Source organism: Ochotona curzoniae, unplaced genomic scaffold (genome assembly GCF_017591425.1).
Source record: "Ochotona curzoniae isolate NIBS_2020 unplaced genomic scaffold, NIBS_Ocur_1.0 contig_908, whole genome shotgun sequence".
NCBI classification, from domain to species: domain Eukaryota; kingdom Metazoa; phylum Chordata; class Mammalia; order Lagomorpha; family Ochotonidae; genus Ochotona; species Ochotona curzoniae.
In genome coordinates this window covers 6,466,419-6,482,008 of record NW_024466607.1, presented here as the reverse complement: position 1 = coordinate 6,482,008, position 15,590 = coordinate 6,466,419, and the positions used below count along the sequence as shown (strand labels likewise).

The following is a 15,590-nucleotide window of genomic DNA, read 5'->3' as shown; positions in this document are numbered from 1 at the left end:
ATTACTATGAGTCACATGAATGTTGTCTTAAGAAGCCTAGAAGCACTTCCTGGACCTGGTGATGTCATTTTGATAGAAGCTTCAGTATGCTGTAAACACTAATGTATTGGGGAAGCTAATTTCAGATAAGCATAGTGTGTGTGTGTGTGTGTGTGTGTGTGTGTGTTTATAAATGAGAAGATTTATTTAGTTAAAGTCAGAGTTACAGAAAGAAAGGGAGAGACCCAGAGGGATCTTTCATTTGCTAGTTCACCCCCTGGATGGATACAATGACCAAGACTGAGCCAAGCCAAAGGCAGGAGTCAGGAGCTTCATCTGGGTCTCCCTCATGGGCGCAGGGACCTTTGCGCTTGGGCCATCTTCCACTGCGTTCTCACACCATTAACAGGGAAGAAGTGAAGCAACCGGAACTTTTTTTTTTCATTTTTAAGATTTATTTATTTTTATTGCAAAGTCAGATGTACAGAGAGGAGGAGAGACAGAGAGGAAGACCTTCCATCCACTGATTCACTCCCCAAGTGACCCCAGTGGCCGGTGCTGCGCCAATCTGAAGCCAGGATTCCTCCAGGTCTCCCATGGGGTGCAGGGTCCCAAGGCTTTGGGCTGTCCTTGACTGCTTTCCCAGGCCACAAGCAGGGAGCTGGATGGGAAGTGGAGCAGCTAGGATTAGAACTGGCGCCCATATGGGATCCTGGTGTATTTAAGGCAAGGACTTTAGCCACTAGGCCACACCACACCGGGCCCAGCAGCCAGAACCCTAACTGGTATCCCTGTGGGAGGTAGCATTACAGGCAGTGGCTTTATCTTAAATATTAATTGAAAAGGGTTCTGACATCTTGAAGTTATTTTCTATGTGTAATACTTTGAGGAATTCATCGTAGGCTTTTAAATAAAGATTAGATTATCCAAATTAGGTTTGATTTTTAGATTTGCATTGGAGAGATAATGAGACTTATTCTAAGCTTTGATTTTTTAAACCAGTTTGTTAGAGTTGGATGTTTGTATGTTTGTGTGCACACCCATGTGCTACTTACAGAGAAATTGGACCAGTTCAATAAGACAAAGATTATTTGAGAAGAAAGACGGAAGAGCTGAGCATTTTGAAAGTTCTTCCCTTCTTCCGTCCCTCTCCCCGGCAGCCTCTCTTACCACCCCACTCCCACCACATGCAGTGTGATGAGCAAACTTTTATAACCAGAATGACAGGAAATTACATACAGACATGACATGACTGTACAGGGTACAGAGTACAATCTGGCTTCTCTATTTGGACATAATTTGGTAGCCTTCAACCTGGGATTAGGTTAGGTTACAACCTGCTCGCACACCAGGCTGGATCACAGTTCATTCCACATGGAGGTCCTTTTGGACCATGCTGTCGTCTGAGCACAGACTGAATTGTGCCCGTTAATTCCAGTGCAGTAATGCACATGTCATTGTAGGTTTCTAACCTTTGTGCACAGCAAAGACTGAAGGGAGAGCAGGATAATTCATTGCTGACACTAGCTTAGAACTTTTACCAAGAAAATCACTTCAGTTATTTTGATATTATGGAAGATTATTTCAAGTGCCTCTGGGTTATATTGTTAAACATTTAAACATCATTGATGGTGCATTGATTACAAGTATTTAATCTGTTGAGAATTCATAATCATATAGGTAGGCTTCCATGAGCTAGTATTTTTGTTTTTAAAGTAGTAGAGTAAGGCCTAGCACAGTAGCCTACTGGCTAAATTCTTCACCTTGCACATGCCAGGAACCCCTATGGGCTCCTGTTCATGTCCTGGATATTCCATTTCTCATCCAGCTCCCTGCCTGTGGCTTGGGAAGGAAGTCAGGGACAGCCCAAGGCCTTGGGACCCTGCATCATTGTGGGAGATGCAGATTCCGATTGGCTCTGGATTCCGATTGGCTCTGCTCCAACTCTTATGACCACTTGGGGAGTGAACCAGCAGACAGAAGATCTTTGTCTGTTTCTCTCTTTTTCTGCCTGTATATCTGCCTTTCTGGTAGAAATAAGTACATCTTTGAAAAAAGAAAAAGTAGACGGGTAGACATTGTGGCGCTACAAGTTAAGCTGCCCCTTGGGACTCCTGCATCCTATGTATGAGGGCTAATTTGAGTCACAGCTATTCAACTTTGTAACCAGCTTCCTCTGATCATTGTGAGAAGTAGCAAATGGTGACTCAAGGGCTTGGGTCCCTGCCACCTACATGGAAGACCTGGTTAGAGTTCCCGGCTCCCAGCTTCAGCCTGGCCCATCTGTGGCATTTGAAAAGTAAACCAACAAATGGGACCTTTTGTTCTGTTTCACCTTCCAAGTGGATGAAAATAAACTTTATTTTTTAATGAAGGAAATGGCATTAATCGCCTGAGCTAGTAGCTTCCAAATTTATTTTGCTCACCCACATTTAGCATATATACAGAATTTTTATGTTTGGTTTAAATTAGACATGTGTAGTTTCTGTGTATTTTTTGTCAGAGCACAAAATGGAAATTAAAAGGATAAAATGAAATATAAATGAACATTGTAATATTTTCTTCCCACAACTCATTGTATCATCTTTTGTATTTGCTGGGGTGTTTAAAATGCCCTGTATTCAGATCAGGAGTTAAAGAATAATCTTAATTTTCCTGAAAGAATTTTTGGATAATATGAAAATCACTTGATTGACTTAGGATGTGATGCTAACAGTATGTAAAAACAAACTTCATGACTGAATTGACTTTTTTACATTCATTTTTATTACAAAGTCAGATATACAGAGAGGAGGAGGCACATAGAGGAAGATCTTCCATCCAATGATTCACTCCCCAAGTGAGCCGCAATGGCCGGTACTGCGCCTATCTGAAGCCGGGAACCAGGAACCTCTTCTGGGTCTCCCACACCAGAGTGTGGGGTCCCAAGGCTTGGGCCGTCTTTGACTGCTTTCCCAGGCCACAAGCAGTAAGCAGGCCGGCCGGGATTAGAACCAGTGCCCATATGGGATCCCGGGCGTTCAAGGCAAGGACTTTAGCCTCTAGGCCAGGCTGCTGGGCCTGACAGAATTGACTTTTAAAAGAGCTTCTTGGGCCCGGCGTGGTGGCGCAGTGGTTAAGGTCCTCGCCTTGCACACCCGGGATCCCATATGGGTGCCGGTTCTAATCCCGGCGGCCCCGCTTCCCATCCAGCTCCCCGCGCTTGTGGCCTGAGAAAACAGTCGAGGACGGCCCAAAGCTTTGGGACCCTGCACCCGCGTGGGAGACCCGGAAGAGGCTCCTGGCTTCGGACCAGCATAGCATCGACCGTTGCGGCTCACTTGGGGAGTGAATCATCGGCCGGAAGATCTTCCTCTCTGTCTCTCCTCTCTGTATATCCGCCTTTCCAATAAAAAAAATAAAATAAATCTTAAAAAAAAAAAAAGAGCTTCTGCTTATTTGCATGACAGAATTATAGATAAAGAGGGAGAGACAAAGGAGATAAAGATTGAAACCTTCCACCCTGTTCCTTCGCGCCCCCTAGTGGCTGTCACAACTGGAGCTGAGCTAATTTGTAGCCGGGAGCCAGGAGCTTTTTTCCAGGTCTCCATTGTGTGTACAGGAGCCAAGAACTTGAATCGTCCACTGCTTTCCCAGGTGCATTAACAGGATGCTAGATTGCAAGTGGCGCAGCCAGGACTGGGAACTGGTGCTCATTTGGGATGGCAGCCCTGCAGGTGGCAGCTTAGCACGCTTAAGTCTCAGCTTGGGCCCATGGCCTGCGACTTGAAGAAAGTTGTTCCCTACCCCAGATCACAGTGTTAATGTCTGGCTCCAGTAGGATGCTAACTACTAACTTCTCACTTGTGAGATTCTGTGACTGTAGGTAAGAATTCATTGCAAGAAAGTGAGGTTATGAATGTAGATGTGGCTCAGAGTGTGCTGGGAAATTGACTTTTTGATTCCAGGGGTGGGAAGCCTGTTTTCTGCCAAAAGCCAAAAAGCCATCTGGATATTTATAGCAACATTCATGGGCCATACAATGTTATCAGCTTTTAAAAATTAGCTTGTTATAGATTTATTGAATTTTGAGTTCTGCCTGTTATTTCCTTGACAGGGCCAGACCAAATGGTTTGGAAGACTTTAAACTAGGATGTTCTCCACCCCCGTTTACGCTTTCTGGTCAGAACTCTTGCTGTCTTTCTCAGAATTTTGGTGATTTCTTGTTTTTCAAGCCATCTTCACATAGGAACAAGTTTTAAGGCATCTTGCAAATCTGAGTGTCTGATGCCATGGAGGAATAGAATGTGGTCAGTAAGTCACTCCAGCAATGACTTTTATTACTCTGCTTCATTATTACCATCTCCCCCTAAAAAGGGAAGAAAGATTAAAGAACTTAAAATCAGCTTTAGAATGTTTGAAAATTATTTAAGGTGTTTTGTATCATAGATGATTTAGTAAGCGTATTTAGGTTAAACTCTTTATATTCTTTCTAAAATATATTTCATTAGGAATATTTCTTTTTTGCAGTGGAAATGGAAAAATTTTGTCTTTTTTTAAACATTTATTTTTATTGGAAAATCAGATGTTCAGAGAGATGGAGAGACAGAGGAAGATCTTCTGTCTGCTGATTTACTCCTCAAGCAGCCGCAACAGCTGGAGCTGAGCTGATCCAAAATCAGGAGCCAGGAGCCTTTTGGGCCGTCCTTGACTGCTTTCCCAGGCAGGGAGCTGGATGGGAAGTGGGATACACTGTAGCTGGGATACAAACCTGTGCCCATATGGGATCCCGGGCATGCAAGGAGAGGACTTTAGCTATTAGACTACTGTGCTAGGCCCACAGCTTTGTCTTTTTATTTATTTTTAATGGTTTATTTATTTTTATTGCAAAGTCAGATACACAGAGAGGAAGGTCTTCCATCCACTGATTCACTCCCCAGTGACAGCAGTGGCTGGAGCTGAGCTGATTCCAAACCGGGAGTTAGGAACTTGTTCAGGTCTTGCCACAGGTTAGCTGCCACCTGGAATGCTTTCATCCCTTATTCTGGTGCTAGAATCAGGTCTCCTCTCTGTTTCTAATCCAGCCTCCTGCTAAAAGCCCTGGGAGGCAACAGGTGATGCCACCTGTGGGGGGGACACTCGGATGGAGTTCCTGCCACTTGGCCTCTGCCTGGCCCAGCCTGTACAGGCATTGAGGAGTGAACCAACAGATGCGGGTGGTGTGTGTGTCTGTTGCTGTCCCTTTCAAACAAATAGATACACATAAATAAGGGAGAAAATACTGGGCAAAGCCCCTGCCATCCACCTGGTAGACCTTGGAAAAAAAGTGGCATTGGCCTGACCTTGGAAAAAACTGGCGTTGACCTGGCCTAGTTCTGGCAGTTGCAACCATGTCAGAATGGAAGAACTCTCTCTGCCTCTTCCTCTCTGTGTGTGATTCTTCCTTTCAAATAAATAAATTAATTAAAAATTGAAAAATAAAATGGTATAGTGAGTTAAGCTGGGATGCCAGCATTCTCTGTTTGATACCAGTTCAAGTCGTAGCTGCTCTGCTTCTGATCCAGTTTTCCTGTGAGGGCATCTGGGGAGGCAGTGGAAAGTGGCATCAGTGGCTGGGCCCACCTGCATGTTGGCTTCAAGCCTGCCCAGACCTGATTGTTGTGGTTGCTTGGAGCATGAACCAGCAGGTTCAAACTCTGTTTTGACATGTCTCTGTCACTCTGCTTTTCAAACAATTAAATATTTTAAAAGAAAAAACACAAATTTTGAGAGGGAATATAATAGTTTTGTGAAACTTAGCAAGCCAAGATAAACCAACAACAAGCTTATAACTTCTTTAGTATAAATATTTAAAAATAGGGTTCTTTTAGGAAATATACCAATGTTGGCAAGAAGAATGGGGTATTGTGGATGTAATGCATGGTGGTGGTTCTTTCTTGCTGGTTTATCTAATGCTGGTTCTAATTATTAGATATAAAGGCAAAAGCCTTTCAATATCAGTGAAGCTAGGAATATCAATTACTAGGAACCATCTAAATGAAAAAAATTGCTTTGAATGAATAGTCTCCTTTGAGAAGATTTGTTGAAATTTCTTTCTGCAGCAATTTTCTTTGAAAAATACATTGTATGTAAAATGAATGGCCTTGAAAGTGAAAGAGGGTCCTAATCTGATCTGTTTCTGAGCATCTCTTCAGTAGAAGCTAAACAATGGATTAGTGTATTAGAGCAAAGGTCAGTGTAATGTCTGGTATCTGGGTTCTGTAAGCAAAATGCTTTTTAAAGTTTAGTGAAATGGAAGCTTATTGGAAAGTATACATTATTAGGAATCATACTCTTGTTTTATTAATAAAACTTTCATTGCAGTATGCAAATACATGTTTAACCATTTTGCTGTAGTGCAGGGCTGGAATACCTTAGTCATTGTTTCTGCCTTAAGGTCGCCACAGGCTTTCCAAGAGCATTAAATTTGTTTTCAACAATTGTAGATTGTTCAAGATACAACTGGGCATTCTTCTAAACCACAGAACAGGGTCTAGGTTTTCTTCTCTCTGGAACTGTTGCCTTCTGTAAAAATGCATAAAAAGGGGTGGTGAGACTACCCAATTTTGTTCCTGAAAAATGATTATTTATAATGAAACATTTCTTTAATCACCTTTATCATGTTTTCCATGTTCCTTGGGTGTCATATGATTGCATGAATTGTGATGAGTTACTGCATTCAGAATCAAAATTGGTCTAGGCAGATAAATACTCTAGAGATTTACATGTTGTTTTAGGAATGTTTGCCCAGAGGGACTAAAAGTGTAGGATGAACTTGTTTAAGATTCCCTGCATAAGAATGGAATGCAGGCTGTTTCCCACGGTCAGAAGTTTAGTTCTGTGAGGATAAGAATAAAGGCTGTAGGTTCTGATTGTGGCTCAAGAGAGATTGTGGCTCAAGAGAGTTTAAGCTTCAGCCTTTAGGCCTGCCTGGGCTCCCATGCTAGTGGCGGTAATACCTGCTTGTCTGGAGGACCTTTTGCGTTGGGGTGCGGAGGTTTGTGGATTGCTATAATAATCCAGGACAGATTTGACTTTCATATTGTGTTTTCATCATTGTGAAGATTTGTCACTCTAGTGTTTTTTTAAATAACATTTAAAAATCCAGTCTCTCCATTCAAATGCATAACTCATTTTGTTACATTTGGACTTTGCTGGGTAAACAGTTGTTAAATATTTCTGTGGATTTCACCTGAAAATGACATGAAAAAAAATTGCTACCCTTGAAATGGCAAACAAACATAAACAAAACTTAGAAAACTGTCATGATGCTCGCGGAGGGAATATCACAGCCATTCTTGGTTGTATAATTAGTATAGATATTTTCCTATCAGTATTCCACCTGTTTCTCCTTAATGATTCATACCCGGTGGTCCTTTTGTTGTTGTTCACTTTGTAAATATTCTATTCTGATACTGTCTTTTCAATATTGATTTATTTGAGAGGCGGAGAGAAAGAGCACTCTCATTGCTGGTTCTCGCCCCCCCCCCCATGCCAGCAGACCAAAGCTGAGGCCAGGAACTCCATCCACAGCCCCTCAGAGCTGACATGGCTCCACTGCTTCCACGGTCCATAGTAGCAGGAGGCTAGCATTGAACCCACACCTCCTTATGTGCGATGCAGGCATTTTAAAACTTTTAAACATTTTAAACTTTATTTTTTGTAAATGAGTTTATGAAAACTAGTCTCAGCCTCTAGTTTTTCAAAGCACACACAAAAAAGATGGAATTGGAAGCAGAACTGGAACTTTAATTCCAGTATGGGATGCAGGGAACCCAAGCTAAAATCCCAACTGTTGCAGCAAATTCTGGCCTTTACTATTATTATTTTTAAAAAGATTTGTTTATTTTATTTGAAAGGTAGAGTTAGGGAGAGAAAATCTTCCATCCCCTGGTTCACTCCCCAGATTGCCACGACAACTCCCATGTGAATGCAGGGACCCAAGGCCATCGGTCCTCTGCTGCTTCCACAGGCCACAGCAGGGAGCTGGGAGCAGGGGCTGGGAGGGAGGTGGGGCAGCTGGGACTGGGGCCGGTGCCCACATGGAATGTCGGCCCCTGGGTCGGCAGCCATACCTGCTATGCCACAGCTGCAGCCCAGAATTTTTATTTTATTTTATTTTATTTTTTATATTGACAGAGAGCTCCTATCCAATGGTTTACTTCCCAAATGGTGGTCTGGGCCAGACGGAAGTTAGGAGCTAGGAATTGAATTCACATTTCACATGCATGGGCAGTGCTACCCAGTTAGTTGAGCCATCACCTGTTGACTCCCAAGGTAAGCATTAGCAGGAAGCTAGACTCAGAAGGGGAGACAAGTTTTGAACTCAGATGTTCCAATGCAGAATGCAGGTATTACAACCAGCATCTTAATTGCTAGGCTGAATACTTGCCCCAAAATAATGTTGTAAAAAATTGATTTTAGATATTTAGACTTGATGTTCCAAATCTTGATTTCAGTAAAGGAAATCTGTTAAGTCTTAAATATTGTTTTGTTTTTGTAAGATTTATTTATTGGAAAGGCAGATGTACACAGAGGAGGAGAGACACAGGAAGATCTTCCGTCCGATGATTCACTCCCCAAGCGGCCGCAACGGCCAGAGCTGAGCCGATCCAAAGCCAGGAGCCAGGAGCTCTTCCGGGTCTCCCATGTGGGTACAGGGTTCCAAAGCTTTGGGCTGTCCTCAACTGCCTTCCCAGGCCACAAGCAGGGAGCTGGATGGGAAGCGGTGCCACCAGGATTAGAACCGGCGCCCATATGGGATCCTGGTGATTGCAAGGCGGGGACCTTAACCACTGCGCCATCGTGCTGGGCCCTACTTTGTTCTTTCATTGGTCCATGTTTTCCTGTTTCTTTTTGTGCCATATAAATTACTTGATATGTTATGAAAAGTTATACACGGGTTATATCAAACTATTAATTTTGTTTTCAAAAAAACTTGAATGCCCTTCTCTTTGTGCAGCAGTACATTTTGGGGCAATGTGCATTCACATACACAAAGTCATGCTGTATGCATAAGATCTGTGCTTAATGTTAAGAGGCTCCTTCTTCCTAGAAAATCTTGAAAAAATGATTTTAAGAACATCGTTAGAAAATTTAATGTCTTGGCATAACTTTGATGAGAAATGATAAAAAGAGGGTATGGAAATTGCATGTTTGATAAATATATTGTAGTCTAGGCAGTAACCTTTTTGGATGGTTAATTGCCTGGATGTAAGAATCTGAGCATAGACTCTTGGGCTACCCTATACTTCTCCATCATTCCATTCTTTCCTTCCTTAAATGCATTACTGCTGTTGTTGGATGGCTTGACTTTTTAGGAGGAAAGAATTCAGCACCCAAAAGCAAACAGGGTGGGATGGAGGTGGACAGGCAGCTCTATGGTATTACAAGCTAATCCTGTACCTGCAGTGCTGGTATCCCAAATGGGCACTGGTTTGTGTCCCTGCTGTTCCATGTTCCCTGCTAAAAACCTGGGAAAATAGTGGAGGACAGCCCAGGTCCTTGGGACCCTGCACCTAAGTGAGAGGCTCAGAAGAAGCTCCTGGCTTTGGATTTTCTCAGCTCTGGCCCACCGGCTGCAGCCAGTTGGGGGTAGAAGAGATTTTCTCTCTTCCTTCCTTTTTCCTTTTTTCCCTTTTTCCCTCCTCCTCCTTCCCGCCATCTCACCTTCTCTCTAACTCTACCTTCCAAATAAAAATAAAACCTTAAAAAGTAGACCGGGCAGGTGTGTGACAGTGTAGTCAAGTAGCCGCTTGGGATGCCTGTGGTGTGCCTCAGTACCTGCGTGCCCAGTTTACTATGCTCCAGTGCTGCATCATGGCTGTGCACAGGCTAGGAGGTGGTGGGTGATGGCTCGAGGTACTTTGGTCCCTGGCACCCATGTGGGACTCCTGACTTCAGCCTGACCCAGTCCACTAGTGAGCTAGCCAGGGGAGACTCTGCTTCTCTGCTTTTCAAAAACAATGAAAAGTGCATACAATTTTAGAGATAGAAAGGAAGCAAGCTTACTGTGGTTGAAGGAATCCTGTCCATATGTTATGAGAATCTTACTTGACAAGTGTTTTTCCTCTTTACAGCATTTAGTTATGGAATTGGGCACCCTTGGGGGGTCTCAGATTTTTTTCTTCAGTATATTTGAAGTTCTTGCTAAATAAATTATACTATTTTCAAAGTTAATTTGGTTGGTTGGGCTTTTGTAAATAGATGCTTAATACACTTAATCTGTTATTCAGGTGGGTAAAATGCTGTATTATCTGTGTAAGATTGCCAAAAGAAAAATTTTGAAACAAAAATGCCACATCATTTAAGGAGCATGAATTACCATTGAGAAACTGGCAACATTAGAGTGAAATTTTGAAAGTAGATTTCTTCCCTTGTTTTAAAAGGTAGGTAGAAACACTGAGAACCTATCACATTACCATTTATTAATGCTGAGGTGTTTACATTTAGGTATTTCGTAAAAATGTAAAAAAAACACATGCAAAATTTCAAAAACAAAATATTTCAAAAGGGAATAATTTTGTTACTATTTGCATTCACAGTGCATGTAGATGAAACTTCCTGAACACTCTTGGTTAATAATACATTGCCTTGTGAGTGTGGAAAAACTATTTACTTCATTCTTGTTTTACACCTTAGTGTCTTGCCTAGTATTCATTTCATCTCATGGAATGTCCTTTCCCCATTTTGCTCACTTGCAGTTCCTACACAGCCTTAAAGATACCAGCTTTAAAACTTTTCCTGTCCCAAAGCTCATCATTCCCTCCTTTGTGCCAGCACTGTTCCTTACTCAGTAGTATTAAACACTGAAGTTCAGCCATTTGGTGCTGAAGATTGTGAAGTGTGATATATGGGTGCTGGTTATAGTGACTTTCTTGGCATACTCATTGAACTTTTAGCATCTTTGTTTTTCCTATGAGACAGGTGAGTGTGTGTGAATTTTTTTTAGGTGAATCTCAAATAATATTCTTATGATAAGTAAAATCCAGCAGTATGTGATTTGGGCATTTTGGAGGGTGCATAAGATCCGTCTTTTGCTTTCCCATTTTTTTTTTTTTTTTTTTGCCTGAAGACAAAAATCAGTAACATTATGTGATTTTGCTACAAAAATGCTGAGGTTTTAGGAGGATTCCTGCTTATTGGGATAACACTGATTTAGCAGGATTGTTTTTGAGAAATCAGTGAAAGAAATATGAGGCATTGTTAACACAGTGACTGCACACAGTAGGTCATTCCATCAGAGGTTGTCAGTGCAGTGTAAGACCTAATTGTACTCCCAGGAAATTGAGAGGCACTGGAGTAGGAGAAAAAAATAACATGTCAACAAATGTTGCTCCAGTCAGTTACTAAATTTGTTCAGAATTAATCAGCAAATCCGAAAGGAGCACAAATAGTGGAAAGTTTTAATAAAGCTTTCTTTTGACAGCAGTTGCCTAGAAACACCCAGACAAGAATCAGAGGCAGATGATTTTAACTTTGATGCTGCACTGGTGACTGTCGTTTTCCATACCTGTTTACCTGCACTGAATCTGAAATGTTCCTATTGTTTCACGTGTACATTTTTAAATCACTTTGTTCCAAAAAGAGAGGGTAGTTATCTCAGGAGGCATTCTTGGTATATTCCAGTTGGGCACGGGGCTGAAGTCACTGTCCGAGTATGCTTTGCACCTGACATTCCTTCTCCAGCCAGGACCCCTCCCTGTGAATAAGAGGAAAGGCTCGGCCAGTTATGCCAGACAAAGAGCACAGCTGCCGAGCTCGGCAGGGAGGGGTTTCCTTCTTGAGCAGGGAGCTGGTGCAGTCCCCAGCTTGCGCTTTCCCCCATGGTGCTGCTCCCAGCCGGTTACCTGAGTTGGAGGGTGAGAAGAGGGTGTCGGTCCGTGCAGCTGCCGCCCCCGCCGGCAGGTCCGGACGGGAGGAATAGGGTAGGAGCCAGGCGGATGCTCTCTGACCTGGACGCCACTCCTCCTCCCGGACTGACCAGAACATCAGGTCCGCCCCCCCGCTGGAGTCTCAGGTGGCAGTGCAGCCGCATCCTCGCCTGACGGTCTGCTGGAAAGGGAAGGGGTGGTCCTTGGGCTGGACCCCTCACAGCTGACTCACAGGAAGTGCTCCTAGAGCTTGGCACTGCGCGCCGCCGTTCCGGGATTCCTCGCTGGCCCGTCCCCTGGAGTGGGTTTTTTGCGCGTCTCCGGGTGGAACAATGAAGTGCTTCCAAGTTTGCTAAGACTCGTGGGGAAAATTCTTTGTAGTTTGTCAGTCTTCAAAATGTTTTGCCACCGATTTTGGCCAGAAGCTGCTTGTTAAAAAAAAAAAAGGCAAAAAACACAAAAAACCCTCCCTTTGTGGATTGCTTGTCGGAGGAACGTCAGGGTGACCATGGTCCAGCGCTTTAGCCTCAGGAGGCAGCTATCCAAGGTGGGTCGGAGCGGTGTGTGTGTGAAGGGGCGCGCTGGCCGGTGCGGCCGCCCAGCCCCGGGGACTCTTCCCAGCCTGCCGTCCTCGAGCACTAGGAGGGGCTGGGGAGGACGCGCTGCCTTTTGTTCTTTCATCTGACAAAGCTTGAAGGCAATTGCGCTTCGAGAGCGCACCGCCGCAGCTGTCATCTGTGAATTCGGACAAAGTCATAGTTTGCTCCCTAGATAGGATTTCCAGAATGGTGTGTGTGAAAGATAATTGTGAGTTGAAAGTACGTTTTTAATTGGCAGCTAGTCTAACAGCTTGGGGACCCAGAAGGAGGAAGCCTTCCTTCTTGGGCTGTGAAATTAGCGCTTTTTATACAAATGTCACCGATAAACTATGGGAAATTGCCACCAAGCAGTTCAGTGACCAGGATCAGCATGAAAATATTATGCTTGATTTGTTGAGAAACTTGCATAAATAAAAAGAAATGCATGGAAGCAAGTGACCAGGAGGCTGACAAAGCCATAGAGAATTCTGATTGAAAAGCAGGCTTCCTGAGAACATGTTGGGGAAGGAGGAGTTCGTTTAATTTGATAAAAATCAAACTTAAAAGAATGCAAAACAAGCTCCCAATTAACAGGGGGGGGGGGTGAATTTAAGCACCGGGGCCCTAACTGACCCCTTGATCTGCCTTGAGCTGTGTCCATCAGCAGAGCAGACCAGTGTGGGAAGTCAGGCTTTATTTCAAAACACACTGTATTCTTTAGACACACTCTTTTAAAATGTTGCAATGGCTAAATGGTGTCACAGTTCACTGCCTGCAGGCAGAAGCTTAAACAAATAGTCAATCCATAGACAGTCTTACTTCCCAGGCAGTTTTGCTCACAATTCTAAGTTCTAAAGGGTGGGGGGGTGGGTTCCTCAGGGAAATCCTTAGCTTCTCTCAGGTAACCCAGCTGTAGAACTGGATCAAATTGTGGACCCAGAGTGCAGGATTTATTTTGAAAGTATTAAAAATAAATTCCCCTTGCTTCCTTTCTGCTCCAGACTGGGAAGGAAAGAGGAGACAGAGACAGACAGACAGACAGACAGACAGACACTAGGCAGGTAGGAAGCCCCTCAGGTTTCCCTAAATGCTAAGAATCGTTTCTGTGAGCTCAGCTTCCTCTGCTGCAGCCTTTTCCAGTGGGCAGTGCCTTTAGAAAGCGAGATACTGAGACTGTGAGGGCAGTGAGCATCTTCACAGGGTGTCTGAGGGTCAAAAACTTCCTGGGATTATTTTCTAACGAGAAAGTGATTGTGTTCTAGAGGTTTTGTTGCCAATTCTTATCTCCCAGTTACTTTTTAAATTAATTCCTCTTGTCACTCTATACTATCTTTATGGCTATACTTTAGAAAAGTGATATTTTAGGGGGCTAAAAGCTTATCCCTCCCATAATAGGAAGAAGTAAAAGGTACTGATATTAAAAAGGCAACTAGTAACCTGTTTTAATTATTTTTTCTAGCCCCCTCTACTGTATAATGGATGGTCACGACCAAATCTAAGAAAATCTGTTTTCTATACTGTGTCTGTGATACAGTATATTCAATAATATTTTCAAATTGTTGCAACCTATAAGACACTTAAATGCAAAGGAAAAGCTGATTAGTTTGTCAGAGGATTTTTTTTTTAAATCTCAGTTATTGCATTATGTTCCTGTTCTTTTTCCAGCTAAACCCGTGGTTACCTGAGAATCTTAAGATCTGTTTTGAAGTCAGCTTTTCATTTTAATAAAAGTGTAGATGTGATCGTCTTTCACTCAGAAAGAAAACATTTCTATATGCTTGCGTTGATTTCTATATGCTTGCGTTGATTTCTAAGCTTAGTACTCACTTCAGATACTTTCACTCTTGCATTTGTTGGTCTTTGTTTACCTAGAACATTTTCCCTAGAACATTTAAAAAACTGATCCAGGCTAGTGAGTGAGCTAACAGAACGGGGGTGGTAAATCAAGATATTTAAGTTAAAAAAGAAAAACAGCTATTTTCTGTGCCTAAAACCCATATGAACCACAGAAAAGTCTGTCCTCCATGCCATTTTAGATTGTTTTCTGCTGTGTTTCTTCCCTTTGACTTTAGAAACATTCACCCAGGAGCACTTTCCCTTCCGGCTTGTTGCCTCCTGTAGCAAGTCCTCCAGAATAGGTCAGGATCTGGCAGTGTGGACAGTTCATTTCATTCTGATGATCTTTGTGTTAGCTGCTGGGAACTTCTCTTTCTCATCAAAGAAACTGAGTTTCCAAAATAAAGTAATTTGACTTGCAACAACAGGAAGGAGATCAGGCTCAAACTGAGGACTAACTCCAAAGCCCTTTCTGTTTTCCCAACCCCCCCATCCCTAAATTTCTGATACATTGACCATACTCACTATCACGGTGTCTGCTGTTCTTTCATATGTTTATCCAAGCTTACAGAAAACAGCAGGGAAAAGGAGTCAGGTGACTTCCTGGGGCCATCGTTTTCATGGAAGTAAAACAAGTGTGCAGGGAATGTTGAACTTATCAATTAAAGTTGTTTTCTTTGGTCACAGAAGTATCAGTTTGAGCAAGATTTGGTTTTAAGTATTGGATGTGAAGTGACTGTGTGTTAAAGCTGAACTGTACACATTCATATGAAAGTTTTCAAACTGATGCCTTTCGATCAGCTATTATGGATTAATCATAATAATGTTCAAGAAGTTTCTGTAATGTTCAAGAAGTGAAATACATTGAGATAGGTATTCATAAGTCCTTTATTAATTGTGGTCTAGCTGATCAGAAACATGTTTCCCAAAATCTTGTACGAGTGATAGAAATTCCTTCTTTGTCAGAAACTTCAGTTCTTTCAGAAGGTCTGATGAAATTGGAAGAAGATTTGAAAGAGAATTTTAAGACTCGTATCTTCAGTAAAATACTACTCTTGTTTTACTTTTGCATGGTAGTGAATTCTATAGTTCAAAAATTAAAAGTTATACAGCTGAAGTCTTGCTTCCAAGCATCTTTTCGTGCAGTTCCTGTCCCTGTCCCTGCCGATGATTGATTTTTGTCTTTATTCTATTGTTTGTGTATGTATGTAAATGTCAACATCTCTTTTCTGAACTTCCTAACATGAAAAATACATGTTGTGTAGTTTGTTCTAAGATAATATTTGAATTTTAAATTTTAAAACAT

General features: G+C 42.5%; 1 protein-coding gene across 6 annotated transcripts in view; it reads left to right on the top strand.

The window, feature by feature from the left end:
- The window catches only part of TMCC1 (transmembrane and coiled-coil domain family 1), a 130,908-nt gene that overhangs the window by 48,485 nt on the left and 66,833 nt on the right, over window positions 1-15,590 (top strand). Inside the window, exon 1 of one of the 6 annotated variants that reach the window (XM_040995244.1) lies at window positions 11,534-12,417. The exons of the other annotated variants lie outside the window; for them this stretch is intronic. Coding sequence (XP_040851178.1) covers window positions 12,379-12,417 — 39 coding nt within the window. The 5' untranslated portion in view covers window positions 11,534-12,378. Of the gene's footprint in view, window positions 1-11,533; window positions 12,418-15,590 lie in introns of those variants that run through there. 6 annotated transcript variants of the gene reach the window in all.